Source organism: Diaporthe citri (assembly GCF_014595645.1).
Source record: "Diaporthe citri strain NFHF-8-4 chromosome Unknown scaffold_1, whole genome shotgun sequence".
Classification (NCBI taxonomy): Eukaryota; Fungi; Ascomycota; class Sordariomycetes; order Diaporthales; family Diaporthaceae; genus Diaporthe; species Diaporthe citri.
Window position 1 is genome coordinate 245314 of NW_025064846.1, and position 19930 is coordinate 265243.

A 19930-nucleotide genomic window follows, 5' to 3' on the forward strand; every position below is an offset into this window, starting at 1 on the left:
GCGAAGGTATGAAGAGGGCGAGGAACGGAAGAAAACGAGGAGATATCCTTCTTCACCTCGCCGGCAAGCCAACGATGGTGATGAAAGAAGAGGGGGGGGGCAGAAGGTGATTGAAAACGAAGAGGAAGACGACTTTTTGGGCGCCCTATGAGCCACCCATTCGTTGCAAGAACGAAGAGAAATCAAAGATTATCCGAAGCTGCCCTTACCTTTCACGCACCAGCAGCCCACGCCACCCCGGAGGGCTCGTGTCCCGTCAGGTCTTCTTGATCACCCGACAGATTCGGGGGTGGCACAACCACCGATGCCGATCTGGTGAAGAGAAGAGGAAAACGTTCTGAAAAGCCGAGACGCAAGGGTGGGCTTTTAAGGACACGGACTACTGACTGAACTCGCGTGCAGGAAACGGAAGAGCAGGGCCGATTTGCTTCCGTCAAGCCTATGGCGTGCTCTGCGCTGGAGGCTTGGACGAGGAGGGAGTGAAGATGAGGGAAGGCGCGCGTTGCTGACGCGGTACAGCACCCACAGCGCCTGCAGCATCCACGAGCAGAAGGAAGGCGTGGTAGAGCCAGCTAAGACGGTCGGCAGGCCGCAGGCAGGCAAAGCAAGTGGACACACGGACGAGGCAGGTTCTCCCACGCGAAGCCACTGCGTCTGTACTGCGAAGGAAGCGTCTAGCCCAGGGAGAGGGCGACTGCTGAGAGCAGGAACGTCACATCTTGGTGGTAACTTTGGCAGCCACGGTGTCTGTCGCTAACACGCAATGACTTGAGCTGTCCGCCTGGTGGAGCGAAACAGGTTTGAGGAGTGATGTGCCTCAAAATTAACATCACAAATATTTGTGCTGCATCCCAGCCGAGTGCTTTCAGGGGAAGACACAGCATGTCGAGCACTTGGGGAGTCGATGAGATGATAGACACACATGCACTGTTTGAGCCCAGCCGGGAGCCTGGAGGAAGCCCAGGATTGAGGCAGAGAGCGAGGAGATCATGACCTCATCTGTTCAGTCATGTTGGAAAATGAGCAAAGAACGGAAAGAAGCCCACACAGTCGTCAACTATTGTCTGTGACAGGGGCTGGGTTTGGCCAACTGATCAGATAGCCACCTGGGCACGGCCACAGCTATCATCTGTGCAAAGGCGCGCCTCAGCATCTTTGAGAAAACCTGATTGCTTCGCTGCAATACCTGAGTATTTCAATGTGCGTTCTACTGCTTCAGTCCTTCCTCAGAGATGCAATCGTTGCTGTACGAGCTTAAGATCGTGATAATTTAACAAAGGAGGGACACGGAGAAGAAGCAACGGAAAGGCAAGAGAAAGACCCTTTGGCACAACTTGAATCAGCGCACCGAGGTGTTCTCGCCTGCTGAATAGCAGCCCAAAATGTATTTGATCTGAATAAACTTTCAAACAAATATCTAGCACCAATTCGGTTGTACTAATTACAAGAATACGGAGATTCGCACCTGCAAAAACGGAGGGTACACGGGTACATCATCAACTCACGCCATAGCTACAGCTAAAAAGAGCACATTACCCAGGCCTAATTCACACCCACACACCCAAAACCTACACACCTAACACCTACACACCTAACACCTACACACCTAATACCTACACCTCTAACACCTACACACCTAATACCTATATACCTAATACTTATATACTTAATTTATAAAATTTAGGTATATAAATTAGGTATTGAGAGGAATTTTATTTAAATGCTGGTATAAATAGACTACTCAGCCAAAAGACTAGTAATTTCCAATCCCATGGAAATACACCTAGTAATTTATAAACCTGTACTGTATCACCTACTTCCGATTGCGGCATCGCCAATCAACAGAGGTGGCCGGCTGGGAAGACTCACCAATCCAACCAACCGCCGTTTTCGACCAGCGTGACTAGGAAGAGAGGCCATTTCGTAGTTCCGATATGCTCCACTGTCTCCAATCCAGACTCCTAATTAGACAAGATGGACCCTTTTTCGCTCCCAGGCCGCCCCAACCTCACCATAGCGTTCTGGTTCGAGGATTGGATCGGAGGGATATTCGGGATCGTATCGATCAAATCCGAACAAGCTGCAAACCCCCAGACGTTTGTAGCAGTCAAACCCCAATTGGTCTACTTCTCCAAGTCTTTCCAAAAGCAGCGCCTCATAACAGGGCCGACCTCCTAGATCAGCTTGACATATGAGAAGGTTGAATATTTGCCGCCGAGCTATGCGCTCTTTCAATCCGTCTAAGTTTTGATCCTCATCCCATTTTACTTCCCATCGTCTGGCAACCCCATTCTTCGGGACCGTCAGAAGCTTTAGCATGGCGACGGACTCGATGTCCCTCACTGAGTCGTCGCAGTTGACAACGCACAAAGGGCCTTCTAGGTGTATCCACGCATCTAGAACGGTAGAGTAGGAATCAGGTGGGTTGTAACGACAAAAGTAAGATACCACGCAGGTATCAAGCACTGCGTTACGGTAGCCGCGGAACCAGACCTGCTCATTGACGGAAGCCCATGACCACGAAGGGCTTTCGATGTTGCGCTTGTTAGTGGTAGGGTCCTTGGCCAACATCCACAAGAGTGCAATTGGCAAGTCTTCCGCCCAAAGACCCGCCAGGTAATGACCGTGGTATGTTTCCGCATAGCGCTTCGCGAGGCCATCCAGGGCAGGTAGCCTATCTGAGAAGTTCGTGATGCCTCTGGATGTATATTCTGCCAGTATGAGGTCCCACGTGAAATCGTCACGGCCCAGGACTTCAGGATTTCGTTGACGGCGCACTTTGGCCATGGACCTGGTGTTGAGCTCGTTTGCGTAACCTCCTAGACAGTCCCACAAGGTGAAGTGATTTATGTGTAGGACACGAGGGGAAAGCAACCACTCCTGAAACGTCCACGCCCGGCCCATCCAGGTTCTTAAGTCTCTGCGTATACCCATTTCCCACTCTTTCCAATCGGAAAAAATTTGAATGAAAAAGCCACTCGGATAATGAATTTCGTCAACCGCCCACAGCCACAGCACGTAGCGTTTGCCGGAGTCGTCCATCACGAGGAGACTGGCGCCGGGTATGCCCAATGCAAGTAATGGGTTGCCTTCTTCCCGCTTGGATACAAAACTCTCCGAAGAGTGCAAACATATCGGGGTTGCTATCGTCAAAGTCGCTTTGCTATAGATACGGCTCATTTGGGCAGCTTGGTTCATCCAGTCGTCCTTGTCGTCCTGTATAATGCAGAGGGAATCGATCCATATATACCGGAATTCCAGCTTTGAGCAGAGAAGAATAGCATCTCCAATCGTCTTTGGCAATTGATCCAAAGTAATGTTCTCAAGGTACTGAGAAATGTTGCTAGTCATCGTCCCGGGGTTTTCTGTGTTACCCCAGCAGTAAGAAAGGCACACGTACGGCACGTGCTTGTTCTGAAGCTTGTGAGTCTCCACAAGGCGGACATGTTGAGAACCTTCTTCGTCGATAAGTGAGATCTCTATCAGACGATCCGGAAGAGGCTGAAGGGACCCTTTTCCCAAATCATTACAACATCTATGCTGAGCTCGACATTCGTCCAGCCATTGGCGTACCATGCGAATGTGTGGCTCCGAGAGGACAAGTTTAGATGGGCGATGATCAAGTGCCGGATCAACATCATCGACTTTCCGATGTTAGACTTGATCAAACAACGAGAACAAGTAATTTCACACTCACCTGGGCTAGCGAGGAACGATGTTTCGCTTTCCAAGTGACCACTGCCGCAAGACTCGGTAGGCTTGCAGAAGACGTCCAGCTTGGCGTTTTGAATAAATTCATGATCAAGCCTCTTCTCCTGAAAAGTGAGAAAAAGCCGCGCCTCGCCATGTTTCTTTGGACTTAGTGACGCCATTACTAGCCAGTCTGACCCGGTGTTATCGCATACCTCGATCTGCATCTGCATAGCAGAATCCAAGTTGGGATCACTTTCGTCCTCATCGAGAACTGCAAACTGCGCTCGATCTCCATTACTTTGCAGTTTTTGCAGCCTCTGGGCTTCCAATCCCTGAGCCTGCTCCAAGAATTCATCGAAGTTTTTGTTGTTTGAGCGCAGACTGTGCGATAGCACATGACATGACCGGCAATGACCATGTTCTGCGGACTTTTGAAGCATCGCGAGATTCGGGTAGTGCATGTAGACAAAATAGTCGTAACCACGAAAGTCGCTCGGCCGGTACTCCTCTTCATCTGAAAACCCCTGGGATGCATCTTCATTTGCCTCTTCATCTAAGTCCTCTTCATCTGAAGACCTGTGCTGGTGCTCCTCTTCCTCTGAAGACTCTTGGGATGTATCTTCATTTGCCCCTCCATCTAGGTCTTCAGATGAAGAAGGCCTGTGCTGGTCCTCCTCTTCCTCTGGAGACTCCTCAGATGTATCTTCATTGGCCCCTTCACCTAAGTACTCTTCATCTGAATACCATTGCAAGTCCTCTCCATCCGAGGACCCCTTAGATACATCGTCGTCTGATTCTTCATTTAAAGGATCCGTAGTTGCCTGTCCATTTTCTCCTGAAGAATCCGAGGTTATGTCTTGATTGTAAGATGAGCCTTTAGATTCCCACAAATTTCTTTCGATTTGGCGTAGGCGAAACCGCCGACGGTGGCCTTCCTGGAATATTCCCTGGCATACTTTGCATATCGATGATGGTGCGCTGTCCATCGCTTCTGGCTGTGTCGAAGTTGCAACCATGGAGGGAGAGAACTCGGGAATGAAAGAGGAAGAAGACGCGACGCACCATGTTCTTGACGACAGGAATGCTTACGCCTATTATATAAGGCTTACGCACATACCCTCTTTTCCTACCCAATCCATTAAGGATCCACTCGTAAAATAAGAATCAGCGCAGGTGATTAGGTGCAGCTCCCCTTATCGGCCAGCCGGCCTGACTTGGCTGCAGGTCTCCTGTGGACCTAATTGAGGCACTATCTGCCAACTCGCCAGGGTCGCAAGTACATTGTCGACCTGCGCCTAGGCACGCCCCTGAAAAGGTGGGAAAGAGCAAGCAGTAAGAACGTGAACAGCCGTAAAGCAGATAAGACGACTGTTCGCGATACGCCAGGGAGGCTGGTGGGAATGCAAGGCTGTCAGAACCCCAGTTACATGTGGAACGCAGATATGTCATGTCCGTATAGATCAGAAATCGGGGATCAACAAAAATCACGCTTGCTTCATTATTCTCTGGCTACCTATGCCTCTGCCTGTTCTCTTGAGGCGAGCACTCTAGATGTAAGAACAGAGACCGTACACCCAGATTCTAGGACCCCAGAGTTAGTCCCAAAGCACTCGGCAGTCTCCAAGAGAAAACGTCTACTGTCTAGCAACATCTTGTCTACTCCCCCTTCACAACTTTCTCAGCCGTAGCCAGGATCAGTTCATACGCCGCCTTGACGTGCTCCTCCTCAGTCGTGATGTTGCCCGTCATGACCCTGATGGCGAACTTGCCCTCGAGCACCGTGCTCGTCACCCACAGCTTACCAGATCTGTTGACCTCCTCGTACAGAGCCCGCGTGAGCTCGCTCTTCCTCTCCTCGCTCTCGACCCCCGTGGGAGCCAGCCGAAACACGGTCAGCGCGAACGCCGGGCCCGTGATGATCTCGAACAGCTCCGGCCTCGCGCGGAGCCAGCCGGCGAACAGCTCGCCCTGCGCGACGCCGCGGCGGATGTACCTCTGCAAACCCGCCACGCCGTAGCTTCGCAGCACGAACCACACCTTGAGGGAGCGGAAGCGCCGGCCCAGCGGGATCTGCCAGTTGCGGTAGTCGGTGACGAGCCCGCCGTCGCTGTACGTGTTGCGGTAGACGTGCAGCTCCGAGCCGAGCGCCTCCTCGAGCCAGGCGCGGTTGGCCACGAACACGCACGAGGCGTCGAAGTTGGTCAGCAGCCACTTGTGCATGTTGAAGTTGAAGGAGTGGAAGTGCGCCAGGTGGTGCACGCCCACCGACTCCTGCGCCTCGGGCGTCACGAGCGCGGACCCCGCGTACGCGGCGTCGATGTGCACCCAGACCTCGCCCTTCCTCGCGGCCGGGGCCGTTGCTGCTCCGTTGCTCTCGCCGTTCGTGGCCGCACCGTTGGTGGCGGGTGTCTCGCTGAACTTGGCCAGTGTGTCCACGATGGCGCCAAAGTCGTCCACGGCACACGTGTCGGTAGTGCCGAGCGTCGCTGTCATGAAGAAGGGCTCCAGGCCCTTGGCTCTCAACGCCTCGAGCGTCGCTTTGAGGGCCTCGCCGGTCATGGCGAAGTTTGACGCGGAGGACGTGGGCACCTCGAGGTAGCGCACACCGAGGATCCTGGCGGCCTTCTTGGTGGACGAGTGGGCGGCGGCGCTGCCCAGTGCGACGAGCCTGCTGCGCTTGCGCATGTCGAGGTCCTCGAGCTCCTCCTCGGTGACTGTCCCAGGTGCCGGAAGGGTGTCGCGCAGGTACTTCTCGCGTGCGGCGACCATCATGGTGAGGACAGCCTCGCTGGCGGAACCCTGGATGACGCCACCGCCGCGGGAGGGGCCGGTGGAGTGGTAGACCTGCGGGAGCCCCAGGACCTGGGCGACCCAGTCGAGCACGATGGTCTCGAGCTCTGTGACGGCGGGCGAGCAGATCCAGTTGAAGCAGGCGCCGGTGAAGGCGGCCGAGTACAGCTCGCCCAGCAGCGAGGGGTACGAGGCCGGGCAGGGGAAGAAGGCGAAGAAGTTGGGCGACTGCCAGTGCGTCAGCCCGGGGACGATCTTGCTGTCGATGTCCTTGCGGATCACGTCCCAGGACTCGCCTTCCTTGGGCGGCGACTCGGGCAGCACCTTGCGCAGGTAGCCCGGCTTGACCTGCGAGACGACGCTGTGGTCTGTGATGTTCTCATAGTAGTCGACGACTGTGGTACGTGTCAGTGATTCAGCCGGTCGTTCCACGCCCGGAGCCAGGACTCGGTGACGGCGTCTTCGGGGAAGGTGGGCTTACTGTGATCGATCGAAGCCTTGGCGGCGTCCTTGAACTGCCGGCTGTCCATCTTGGTCGTGCGAATGTGATGTATGTCAGGTCCAGAATTCTGCTCGAGGCACGCCGTAGTCTGCTGGCTTTGAGAGGCTGTCGGTGAGTTTTGCCGCAGGCGAGACTCGCTTGTTGGTGAGCAGCGGCAGTCCAAAGCGAAGGCAGCCCTTTATTCTATGATGCGAGCTCAAGATATCTGTGAATCTCGTGAGAGTGACTCCCTTCTCGTGCGCAACAGAGCAAGAAATGACACCGACGACTGCTCCGTTCCCATCCCTTTGCCCTGATGCGGCAGGCAAAGTGAGAGCATTAGCGCCCGTACGACCTACGACCACACGGTGTTAGGTGTTACTGGTGGCCTAGGCGCGCTGCTAGAGGCCGGACCGAGTGGGTTTGACTCGCCTGGGTCCACCTGCCGCCGCCCCGGCTTCCGTTGCCGGACCCGTAGTGGGGGATTTTTGGGGGCCGCGGTGTGTCCCTCGGAACTGCAGTACAAACATACCTTATCTATATATCCCTGAGAACTATCATAAACAATGTTAAGAGAGATAATACTGCTACATTCGCACTTCAGAATAAATGTTACAGGCCCCTTGTCACCTTTGTTCAGTCTATAATGAGGCTTGAAAATTCGTGGTTCAAGCCACGGCAAGCTGAATACTACTCTACTTGCCAACTACCTCACCTCTACAGTCACCCTTTCTTTTGAGCTGTGCCTAGATCTGGAATAGCTATAGGGTCAGAATGTGACTGTGCTAAAGTCAGGTAGGGGTGAAGCTTAGTACGCCTCGGTTAGAATTGACCAGACCTATGGGTGATAGAAACTCACAACTGCTATGAATGTCCGAACGAAGACTCTGAATCCACTATACTCAAAATAAGCGCTTGATCGAGATGCAGGCCATATATAAATTTAATTTAGTTCGACTACCTGCACTGGAAAAATCCCCGCCTGTAGTCTGAAGCACGTTTTGGTCTCGGAATTGCGCAAGGATAAGCTGGCCCGTAGAAATGATGGACGAAGAGAAGACCGCGCATCTTATCATACAGTGTTGTTAATCCCCGGTGTAGAATCCCGTTCGAAGACCAGTTCCCAGTTCCGGCCAGCCCTTTATCCATTGTGACATTGGGCCGATAACCCGGCGCTCGGTTAGCCTTGTCTCGACCCAACGTCCGCTCGATCACTATCGGTCGCACGGCTGCCTGAGTAAAGATCGGAATTGAATAAAAAAAACGAGCGAAAGCCTTTCGATTTATACAGTGAGAGTGTATAACTTATGTTTACATGTGTGTGTGCGTTCAACTATCAGACCCGCTGAAAGCTTCTGGACGTCAGATCAATTGGGACATCATGGGCAGTTCGTTCCACACGACGAACCAGCAGCCGCTGGCCCCACAAGCTTTTCGACATTATCCACGTCGTCTTTCTTCACAACCCCTTGATTGACCAGTTCCCTCAGGACTTTGATCACCCATGTACGACAATTGTCCTTGATGTCTCTGGGAGTCGGCGCGCTCGGTGCCGGGATCGTATTGCAGACTCTGTCAACCTTTGCTTCCTGCTCCTTCGTAAGGCGCGTGTTCATAGGGTGATGGTCCTGATACGAGTCGGACGAGAGCAGGGGAACTAGCTTGGTCGCCGGACTGTGGTAGTATGTCATGCACTGGTGGTCCCCCCAGACCTGCCAGACCCTGCCCCCGGCCTTGTCGGATTCGTTCTCGTGGACAAACAAAGACCAGTGGGGCCCCTTTGGCGGTGCCTGCCTCTGACGCACGACGGACAGCGTCTTCAGGCCGTCGGATGCGCTGGAGACAACCTTGTCTTTGACCGATTCCCATGCTCCGAAAGCTTTTTTCGCGGTATCGTATTTGCGGTAGTACATATGGCCGTTGGCGTACGTGATATACTGCCTCTTCAACACCATGTGCACTTCGCCCACGCCCTCGGGACCCTCGGCGGTCGCCGCTCGTTTGGGACTGCCGCCTCGAGACGAAGGACGAGGTGCTGTTGCATTCGTTCCCCCGGAAGTCGAGGCCGGACCCTTAGAAGATGATGGACGCTGAGACGGCATTTTGATTTTAAAAAGCTCGCGATTATGGGGAGTAATTTATGGGTTAGGCTTGTATTGTATGTTTAGAGGATATTTGGCTTATCAGAGACGGTGGTATAGATGCTGATCTGAAGAAGAACTTCGAACATTCTTGTGGGAAGTCTGTCCTCGGTATTTGTAGTTCTTCATCTGCAAGTGCCAGCCACGTACAATCGTCTGCTCTAGAGAAGAGTGGATGCAATGACCAAATACCAGACCTTTCGGGCCGCATTTTGTTAGACCTGGATACTTTCTCGACACAACATAGCCGTTGTATCCACGCAGTCTCAGAAACGACAGGCGAAGCAGCCCAGCCTTGGATCAGAGTGCTGTTTCTTCTTCCAAGTCCCACTGGATAGTGACCGGTCCAGGGACATTTTTGGGCCATTTTTAGAAACCCGGGTTTCACGGGCGACCGCGTGGGTTTCGAGAGGTCCTGATGTTGAAGTTGATGCCGTTCCTATCTCATGCTATTGTTATTCGGGCACAAATAGTAACATTGGGGCGGTGCGGCAACGGTGGCGCAACGACCAACATGCCTTCTCGTGCCACGCAGGCTTCTGCAATTAGATAGAGATCCACTACGACTGGATTCCACGGTAAAGGATTTGTAGATTGCGGCGTTGGGCATCGGCGGCGGCGAGCTGGCCGCAAGTGGCGGGCCTGCAGACCCACGACGCCATCGTCGTACAGAATGGGAGTTCTTCAATCCTAAGACCAATAACTACCCGGACGAAGGCGGGCTGGCGTTCTGCAGATGGATACGTCACGTTTTCGAGGCAAATTTGATTGCATCATTTTCTTACGATCTCTGTAAGACGAATTGGAGGGCGATGCGACGAGGTATTTACTTGATCGGTTGGGACTGGGAATGTGTGACCTGCGCCGTATCTATGTGTTGGACCATCCACACAGTCCCCTGCAGGCCTGTCGGTGGGCTGTTAGCTCGGCAAGAATGCGCTAAAGCTCGGCCTGGCGTCACCACCCAATTAGGCTTAGACTAGTCGGGAGGTTTTTTACAGGTACGACCAAATATACGTTCCATTAAATACCCTTACGCAGCCCTTATACCGCCTGTCGGTAGCGGGCAGCCATGGCCACAGTAGTACGGTCCAAGTGGTCATCCCAAATTTAGATCTTTCACGTGCTCCACACACACACCCTCCTTATCCAATTACGCTCATGATAATCTTGCCAGCTACTTGTGTTGTTTCAGCCACTGTTTCTATAAGTATGAAAAAACAGAGGATTACAGTAGCAAACATTCGATTCAGCCTCCGAATAACAGCAGCTTGAACCGCCAAGCTAGGTTCGCTAAAAGGTATTGCCTGACAATTTGTGACTGCTCATGGATTGTTGGACAACCTTCAAATCCAAACACACCTCGCAGAAGCACCTGTCTGCCGCACCAACCAACCTGCCTGGCTCTTCTCAATTGTCACCTGGTGAATCGACTGGACCACAACAAATAAGAAACCGACTGTGAAACCATCTGCGACCTTGGTCCCGACAAAATGGAAACCGCCGACGATAAAATGAAGCCCGTTGAAGACAAAGCGGAGCCCGTCGAGGACAGCCTCGAATCCGTCGACGACGACCTCGAGCCCGTCGACGACGACTTCGAACCCTACACCGTCTCTGAGACCCCGTGGGGGTCCACGATCACGCGCATCGACAGCAATGTGGTGATGAAGACCAGCCCGCGCTGCCATCGCGGCGAATTTGCCGCGATGAGATACGTTGCCGAGCATGCACCCTCGGTGCCCATCCCCACTGCACACTTTGCTCAATGGGACCTCCCAGGCGGACAAGGCCGAATCATAATGGACTATGTGCCTGGCAAGACGCTTCACGCCGTCTGGCCAACCCTACCACCCGACCGCAAGGAACGTGTATGCAGGGACACCTGGAAGATCATTCAAACACTCCGGACGATCCCACGGCCAGAAGGGCTGCCCAGTCTCTACACTACTGTCGACGGGTCGGAGCTGTACCAGCCCCCCTTCACAGGCTATTCCAACGAGGCAGTACCACTCATTGAGACTGATGAGGACTTCCGGCAGGTCATACTCCGGAATTACGTTGAGCATAACGGGCTCTCCTATGCCGATGGCCAGGAGGTGCTGGACAAGTTTCCACGTAGCACGGCCTCTGTCTTCACCCACGGGGACATCAAGCCGAAGAATATCATCGTGGACGAAGAGGGAATTATTCTAACCCTGCTGGACTGGGAGATGGCGGGGTTCTTGCCTGACTATTGGGAGAGCGTGGGCATGTTCTCGCGTGTTCTTGAGGACCAGGTGGAGTGGGCGGAGGTCATGCAGAGGACACGGCCCCCTAACTGGGGTTTTGATGTCACCTGGGTGACGAAGGCAAGGCGGGTTCTACTCTGAGAGGCGAGCGCAGAACTCAGCAGCGACGATGGAGCTTTCGCATTTCGGAAGTGAAGGTCATGAGGCTTCAGCATAATGAGAAAGAGCCCCTCAAGTTGAATATGCTGCATATTCACACAGAAAGAAACGGATAGTATACAGATACATTACACACCTAGTACACCCACACCCACTACTAACACACCTACATACCTACACACCTATATACCTATATATCTATACACCTATACCTAATTCATATACCTAAGCCATTAATATGAGTATATAAATTAAGTAAAGGTGTGTAAATTAGGTGTGGGCGTGGGTGTTATGCTTTAATTAGGTTTAGGAATATTATTTAAGAGGTATTTGTGTACCATTTGTTTTTCTTCAGTGTGAATATCTGACTTTTAGGAGTAATGTCTTTCAACAGCACATAGTCTATTTTATATTCACTAAAACCTTAATATGTAATATAATATTAATTGTGGATGCTTCCCATCGGCCTTGCTCCGGCGCTGGGAAGACAAAATGCGGCCGACCGTTAGCAGTGGTAGCACTTGAGTTCACCCTCGGAGCCAGGCGTGACAATAGCTTCAGTCTCATGCAAGGCCCACCAGCCACTTGAGTCAGCTGTGGACTGGTCAAGAATCAAGGTATTTTCACCATTTTGGTTTCATGGCTGAGACGGTGATGCCCTCCGAGGCTTACCAGTATGTGCTCTGGATCAACCATGATATTAGAGTTGTTTCCCGAGGTCACAGCAATCATCTCATTCAGGATATTCCAATTACAAGTGCCATATCTCAAGCTACATCTGCCTCTATTTCCAAAATGGAGTCACCTGGGTCGGCAAGGGAAAGGTGCTAAATTAGAGCAAGCTCGACTACCCACTCGAGGCCTCTACACAGTACATGGACCCAAGAGCCTGGCTTTGTGTTTAGACGCCCAGCCGGGTGCGGTACTTTTGGTCAGGTATCTTCAGGGACCAGAAGCCAAACATTCGGAAGACCGCAAGTGCGAGACCGCCAAGGAGCGGCGTGCCCTGGTGCTGTAATTCGTTGCAGGAAGGAGTCTGATAGCGCCAACGCTGGGAACAACCTTGGAAGGTGTTGGCCAAAACAGAAACTGCACGCTTCCCATGGCTGAGAAAGACAAATGGGAAGGATGCAGACATAAAGACGCCTTCCATTCTCCCTCCGTCTTCCTTCCACTTCCAGTCCCCAGCCACAACACGGCAAATCTGCTGCATTAATTAAACCAGTCCAAGTCCATCCCATCCAAGCTGCTCAACAAAATAGATCGACACCCTCAAGCTTCGCATCTCATCCGAAGAGCTGCTCTCCAAGGGGCTTCGACTTGCCTACTGCCCACATCCTAGCTGCAATCAGCTCTGTTCTGCTACTCTTCGTCGCTTCTTGGCAAACCTCTACTCAGAGTACTCGGAACCCACGTCGACAGATCAAATGCCGTGCCCGTTGTGCCGAGTCCGGGCTTGGTCCAGACGTAAACTACAATCCAGCAGCAAGCCACGGCCACGCAACACTACACTCGCGCCTGTTCTCTCTCACTCACGAAGAGATTACGAGCCGCCGCCGCCGTCCGCGCCGTCCGAGCGATAGTCGTGGCTATTTCTACCTCACGATCCTACGCTGTTTTTATTGCTGCTGCCGCCGCGGCTGAAAGTGTCGCCTCGATCTGCGCAGAAGACCCTGTTGGTTGTGGCGACTGGCCACCTGAACTGGTTGCCCACCGCGTCCGAAATGACGCTCATAATGCTCTAGAGACCGCCTTGGGTCCCGATGCCGCGGGCCATGCCTGGCCCTTGGTTTTCGACGACGACGATTTTCACTTGTCTAGGTCACGGCGAAGAAGCCCATTTCCTACCGGTGGCATCAGTTCCTTCGAATCTAGTCCCGCGCGTCAAAACGCGGTGCTAGACATGACGAACCTCATCATGTCCATGTGTCAACAAACCATCTGAGCACGTTTCTCACCCCAGTATGCACAAGAAATTCTCTTGCTATCACGGCTCCCGATGCTACGACCGATGCTATGATCAACACCCAACTCTTCTACCCGACAGAGACGACACAATCCTCCGGGTCATCGCGGCAGCAGGCACTCTCATCGAATCACCCATCTTGCTGGTCCGGAAGCCGCCATCTCAGCCACCAACCCGGTCAAATACCACACTCATCGCTTCCCTGCTCAATCACTTCGTCAAAGATAATTAGATTGACAAATGGCCGAACAAGCCATTCCTCATCTTCTTGATCACCACAACGACAGATCAGCAATACAGCGTCCAAGTCTGAGGCTTCTGGTCGTCCACATGAAATCGTACATTTGCTGGGCCAAGTTGCGACTGATCATTCACACCAACTCGCCGCCGACATCTGCTCATCGTCTACACTAACTTGTCATCTACACCAATTCTCTGATTATTACTCAAGCCGATCCTTGCTGCCAATGTGTGTGCCTGTGTAAGTGCGTGCGCCATCTACGATCTTTTGTGTTCGCAGACTTTTTGCATCTCTATAAGGAGATTCGACCAGAGGGCATCTTCAAACTCCTGTCTCCTTATCAGGACCTAGTACTGCTCTGAAAACTCACGATGTTACGACCACCGCCTGCTGTATGTTCCAAGATTCTTTCATATGCTTATCACGTCCAGCCAATCGTCCGGCATCACATCTATACTCCTTTCCATAAGTGGGGAGCCTCTGAGGCTCTGAGCTCGCGACGCCTCCGGCGTGAATCCACCTAGAGCATAGCCGCGGCTTCTTGCGCCTCCCACTGAAAAGGTTTGAGTGACCTCACTGGCTGTCTCGTGCAGGCCCATGGCCGGAGCGTCTTTCTGCTCCTGCCCCATTCCAGAGTACCTACTGCGTGGCCACGGCCCGGCGCTCGGAAGCTTCGGAGCCGTCGTAGCGCGGCTGTTGGCGTGAGGTGACTGATGGCGGGATAGAAGAATTTCGGACGAGATTGTGTCGGGCGTATGATAATGCATCTGCGAAGGCACACAGTCTCGTCCCATGCTGCTGATGTTCCCGCTCGTAAAGGCCTTTGATCCTTGGTTTGGTGCTGGGAGTGTCTGTGTCTCAGTGTGATCAGGGACCGGCGCTGTGCCGAGCGGCAACACCTCTTGCGAGGCCCCATCGCTTTGAATTTGGACGTATAGCTCCTCTATCAGCCGCCACGAAGCTTCACGGAGGCTATTAGTCGGGTTCAAAAGTTTTCCGCGTTGGCTGCCTGCCGCGCGTGCCCTGAAAATGTCTAGGATCTCGCTCAGCAGATATTGTAGAAGCTGCACCCCGGCCGTCCCGTTGTACCCCTTCAAGAAGCTCAGTACGATCATGCATTCTTGGAGAGGGTCGATCTTTCCGGGGCAGAACCAGTTATACGGGGAAAATGCCGGAAGCCTCGCCATATCCAGATAGTTGCGGAGGCACTGAATGCAATTGGATATTTCACTGTGCTCAGCCCCAGTCAGACCCGTCCAGCAAGTGCTTTTTGTTCAAGAAAGGACTCACAGGCTCCAGAGACTAGAGCTTTGGTCTAGACTCGTCTGGTGGAGAAATTGGCGATTAAAGAGGACGGAGGCGTAATATTTCATCATGGAGAGCCAGATGCGGCAGTAAGCACTGAAGACCGCCGACTCGTGAGGGTCATCCTGGTACAAATGGCCATGTGTGAGAGGGCTCGCGCTAAGTAGCTGGGACGAAATCTGGCCGTGTTCGGGAAGCCCGCGGGCCTCGATCATGGATATGAGGCCGTCGATTCTTTTCTCGAAACGCTCAATGTCGTCAGCCACCCTCTCTAGTTGACCCTTCGGCGGCGGCGAGCTGCTGCTGCCGTAACATGTTTCTAGAATGCGTCTGATGATGCGAGTAAGCTCATACTTACCGGTGGCCACAATGTTGCTTAGGGAGGCCCGTGGATCCGCTTGATAAGGAAAGCTGCGACCTGACTTCTGGCCGCCGTGTTCGTTGGGGGCAAGCGTGTTGTATGAGTCTTCGCCACTACTGTGGGATAATGTTGTCCCAGACCGGATGGTGGCAAGAACATCCAAGTGGATGAGGTGGTGCCACACGTGTCTCCCGATGTCTCCCTCCACTTCTCCCATTGCAGCCAGCGTGTCTTCTCGGTGCAAGCCCATCGTTCTTGCAGCCTGAATCGACCGGGAGATGAAAAGAGGCATATCCAGGATCTGGTCGACAGTTGGGTCGCAATCCTCCGCCAAGAGTGAGGCCACCAGCCCGTTCAGAGTAGGTAGCTGGGCTTGACAACATATTTCTAGCGTCTCGTTCAACTTGGATCGTAGCCGGGAGAGGAATGCTGGCGTGTCACTAACCCGGAACTGTGCCTCGGCAAGGAGGTCCGGTGAGGCTGCCACGGCCCCGCAGTAGAGCACCGACCACAGTAGGCATGCGAAGGAAGGGTCTTCCCTCAGACTCCTGGTGGGTGGTGTGGCCGAGTGCCTGTCGCCGTGCCGATCCCAGAATGAGTCGTACTGCGTCTTCAGGGTAGGGACGTGCACGAGAGGTAGTATCGGCCTCACGCCGAGCAGAAATGACCGCAGCAGGACGTCGCACAGCCTTTTGGAGGGGAGTGCCTGCAGAACCTTGGAGAGCTCTGCCCAGCGCCGCTCGTGGAAGTGCTGAGAGTGATATTGCGTTATGTGGTTCTGGAGGAGAGCGGTGCACCCGAGCTTCTGCGGTTGCCGGGTCAGTCCTTTTCACTCTCTTCCCGATGGCTTTGCGAAATTGACATACGGAACTTACTTGGTTCCCAGCAAGGGCCCAGAAGGGACTGTCAACGTAGCGACGCAGGTGCCTTGTCACATCACTCAAGCATGCTGGTAGTTCCCAACCCGTCAGGCGATTGTCGGGCATGAACCTCAAAGGCCGAGATGCTCTTTGCCCAAAATCTAGATCTTGGGCTCCGAAGCAATCCGCAGCATTGGTTCTTTTGGTGGTAGGGACAGGATGACTCTCTATATGGTTGGCGACAGAGACAGGCAACTCCAAGGTGTTGCTGTCCTCAGAATTCGTTGAAGCGCTTGGATGAGTGGCAGCACGGACATGATCACGGGTGTCTGACAGCGGAGCAGAGCCATATGTGATCAAGTCGGTGGACAGAAAGAACTCACCCAGGCCGTTCGCGCTGCAGTTCGACGGGCCATCGGTGTCATCGAGAAACGAGAGGTCATCGTCTTCGGGGAGAAACTGCGTCCCTATATCTGCACCATGATGGGACGCCCATGACGTATCTGCTTCCGACGGCGCCGGGTTCTGGGACAAGGCAGGCTGCTGCGCCTGCCCTGGGCTCGCTAGTGATACGACGGGCACAGGGCGATCGCTTCCTGTTCCACCACCGGCAAGCTGGGATGCTGGGCCAGTTCTCTGTCTCTTTGGCGGTTGTTCCGAATAGGGCGGATCCGGTCCCGTGGGAACGGCCTCGTATGAACAAGAGACGCCTGTGCGTCTGCATTGCTGGCAGACCGGCTTTTGCTTGTCGCATTTCACCTGTTCGACGAATGAGCAGAAGCGCGGAACATCTCGCCGACATCAATGTAACACACCTTTCTCCGCTTGCACGGAATGCAGGTGAGGGAGGCCCGGACCCGTGTAACCGGACGGCCTTCGGTAGCCATTAAACTTTGGTTGAAGGCTTCCCCGGTCTGGTTACTGATTGACTTTCGGCCGGGTACAGTGGGTTTTGAGTCCGAATAATATATACATTACCCGAATTGGCCCCCAATGGCGAACCACTGGTTCGCCAACAGAGCGATCGTCCCACGTAGCTGTGTCTCCCATCGTGCCGAATTGTGGTAAGGCTCCAGAACTCAGGTGACTCCAGAAAAAGTATGCTGTACATGCACCTTTAAGCCTCAAGAGTTTAGCATGGTTTCTACTGGTCTTTTTGGGCATCAGTTGTTGACCGGTTTGAGTCTCCCTGCAGGTTTCTGTCTCGAAGTAGAAAGATAGCATCGCTATATGATAACGTCGCATTCAACCAAGTGGCAATGTGCATGTTGCACCACATAATGCAGACATATGTATGGTAACACGGAGACGCCAGATCTGTGGGCGATTCGCTGGTTTACTGCTTGTGTGCTACCTTATGCATTCCATCCTGGCTGCTGCACACTCCGTCCTGCTCCACCAATTCTCTGTGGCAGGCATCAACTTCGTGATTTCCACCAGCCTTTGAAGCACAAAAATTCCATTATTTTAGGCGATATTTCGCCCTTGCCCAGCTCTCGTGGCCATGTGAAGTTGTCCTTTTTACCGCAAGTCGGACCTAGTGTCATGAAATTGTCAACCGCGGAGTGCAGAGATCTGACTCAACAATTTCCGACGAGGATGGCCAGTGAATGAGCATCATAAAGAGCGCAAGGCAGGAGCAAGTATCGAGCATGCTAAGTTGAGGGGAGGAGGGTGCTTTCAAAAGTTTGATTGGTTTTTATGAAGGGACCATGATCCTTGCCAAGGTGGAAGTCTAGTACCCTTGCTCGAGAAAGATTTGGGAGAGTCAATTTGCGCTTGAGCATTTTAGTCGGCTATCAGAGACACAAGATGAGGTTCCCAGTGGGGCTGTCCTTTTCAGCCCTGACCTTTGTGGGCAGCCACAAACTGTGGCCAGCTGAAAACAGGTTGTCCCTCGGCCGGGCTTGGATAGATTGGTTCTAGATTGCCGGGCGTTACGTTACTCGGCTTATGGCTTGTAACTAAGACATTATGCTAAGCCCATGGCTTGATGCTTAGGTATGAAGCGGGCAAATAGAACTCCGTCATCAAAGGCCAGACGTGAAAAAGTCACCGAGATCCCTCAGGTGCAGCAACGCCTCAGCTCGAGGCGTCGGTGACTCGGCCGACCCATTGGCCCATCTCGCCGTTTCGAACCCCGAGACAACTTTGATGTACTGCTGGCATATGTACTTTCTCCAAGCCACTAGGTACCTACGGAGACATCGAAACAAAGATGGACGCGACCGTAGCTCAAGCAACATAGTGAGCTTGAGACACTTGTGCCTCATTAAAGTGGGCGATTGGAATGTATCTGTTTCCGCAATCTCTAATTAGTAAGCCCACCCTCTTGTCCGGCTCCCTTTGTCTCCAAAGCCAGAATATCAGCTGACACAAATTCCTAGTGCTTTCATGACATAAGATGCAATAGGAGCACATGAAAACCTACAATACCGGTCTGCGAGTCCTCGTTTCCTTCACTACGCTTACGAGACACCCAGCCATGCGCTAAACAAGAAAACCTGTAGCCATTCCACCTTCAGAACGCACTTCTGGAAGCAGTCATGGGCCAGCCTCTCATTCCCCCCACCCCAGCCGGTACAAGCGAGGCCGGAAAGACGATCATCGTCACGGGAGGAAATACCGGCTTGGGCTACGAGGCCGCTAGACAATTCCTCACTCTGGGCGCATCGCGCGTCATACTTGCTTGTCGCTCCATTTCGAGAGGCAAGGAGGCTGTATCTGCCCTCAAGGCCGATCCCGAGGTCCAAAAGGCCAACCCGTCGGCGACAGTTGAGGTATTTGAGCTCGACCTCGATGACTATCAGTCAGGGCTCAGATTTACGGAGAGGGTCAAGAAGGAGGTCAAGGAGCTAGATATACTACTAAACAATGGCGGCATGGTGGCCATGAAGTACGAGAGAAGCAAGAGCGGACACGAACGCATAATGCAAGGTGAGGGCGTCAACGCGACAACATGCCCCTGCACGGTGGGAAGCTTTACTCACATACTCTGGTTTCATATTATCTAGTAAATTGCTATACGCACATCTTGATCTGCCTCGAGCTCTTCCCCCTCCTCCGCTCCACCGCTGCAGCCCGAGGTTCTCCCGCGCGCGTCACCTTCGTCGGCTCGGGACTCCACATCAACGGACACACGCTGTCTAAGAAACCCATCTGGGGAGGAGAATCTGTGCTGGGCCACTTGGACGACGAGCAAATCTTCGACAAGATGAGCCGGTACGCGGACAGCAAGCTCGCAGTGGCCGCATACGTCAGGCGCCTGGGCGCCGTGGCGCCGACCGAGGTCACCGTCAACCACCTCTGCCCCGGACTGGTCCAGACAGGCCTGGATAAGCACCTGCCGTTTTTCTTGAAGCCGATCATGTGGACGTACCGCAAGACATCGGGCCGCACTGTTCAGGAGGGTGCTCGCACCCTGATTCATGCCTGTGCTGTGGCGGGCCCTGATACCAATGGTAAATTCTTGCAACATAACAAGATCCAAGCGTACGTCACACAAAAACAGGGAATCCGATACTGTGCGTGGACTAGATGCTGATGAGATCTTATAGTGGCGCTCCCTTTCTTGACGAGCCTGCGGGGCATGAGTTTACCGACAAGCTCTGGACAGAGACTGTTGAGGATGTGGCTGCTATTGACCCGGAGTTGCGAGTTTTTGCTTGACTGCATTGATGTAGCTAACGTTGATGTTAAACA

General features: G+C 53.3%; 6 protein-coding genes across 6 annotated transcripts; 2 read left to right on the forward strand and 4 right to left on the reverse strand.

Moving 5' to 3' along the window:
• Positions 1 to 2174: 2174 nt before the first annotated feature.
• Positions 2175 to 4709, reverse strand: INS49_000070 (uncharacterized protein; the record flags this gene model as incomplete). Its single annotated transcript, XM_043160908.1, has 4 exons — positions 2175 to 2219; positions 2287 to 3414; positions 3574 to 3644; positions 3698 to 4709. 4 exons carry the CDS (start codon positions 4707 to 4709, stop codon positions 2175 to 2177), a joined length of 2256 nt encoding a protein of 751 aa, XP_043029414.1.
• A 640-nt stretch (positions 4710 to 5349) lies between these two features.
• On the reverse strand, positions 5350 to 7013 carry INS49_000071 (uncharacterized protein; the record flags this gene model as incomplete). The annotated part of the gene is made up of 2 exons (XM_043160909.1): positions 5350 to 6878; positions 6965 to 7013. The coding sequence occupies 2 exons, from the start codon at positions 7011 to 7013 to the stop codon at positions 5350 to 5352; spliced, it is 1578 nt and encodes a 525-aa protein (XP_043029415.1).
• Positions 7014 to 8293: 1280 nt separating this feature from the next.
• Positions 8294 to 9066, reverse strand: INS49_000072 (uncharacterized protein; the record flags this gene model as incomplete). Its single annotated transcript, XM_043160910.1, has 2 exons — positions 8294 to 8319; positions 8373 to 9066. 2 exons carry the CDS (start codon positions 9064 to 9066, stop codon positions 8294 to 8296), a joined length of 720 nt encoding a protein of 239 aa, XP_043029416.1.
• A 1532-nt stretch (positions 9067 to 10598) lies between these two features.
• INS49_000073 (uncharacterized protein) lies at positions 10599 to 11477 on the forward strand (the record flags this gene model as incomplete). The annotated part of the gene is made up of 1 exon (XM_043160911.1): positions 10599 to 11477. One exon carries the CDS (start codon positions 10599 to 10601, stop codon positions 11475 to 11477), a length of 879 nt encoding a protein of 292 aa, XP_043029417.1.
• A 3511-nt stretch (positions 11478 to 14988) lies between these two features.
• Positions 14989 to 17115, reverse strand: INS49_000074 (uncharacterized protein; the record flags this gene model as incomplete). The annotated part of the gene is made up of 3 exons (XM_043160912.1): positions 14989 to 16173; positions 16244 to 16987; positions 17044 to 17115. 3 exons carry the CDS (start codon positions 17113 to 17115, stop codon positions 14989 to 14991), a joined length of 2001 nt encoding a protein of 666 aa, XP_043029418.1.
• A 1659-nt stretch (positions 17116 to 18774) lies between these two features.
• INS49_000075 (uncharacterized protein) lies at positions 18775 to 19897 on the forward strand (the record flags this gene model as incomplete). The annotated part of the gene is made up of 3 exons (XM_043160913.1): positions 18775 to 19165; positions 19243 to 19720; positions 19786 to 19897. 3 exons carry the CDS (start codon positions 18775 to 18777, stop codon positions 19895 to 19897), a joined length of 981 nt encoding a protein of 326 aa, XP_043029419.1.
• Between the last annotated feature and the right edge of the window lie 33 nt (positions 19898 to 19930).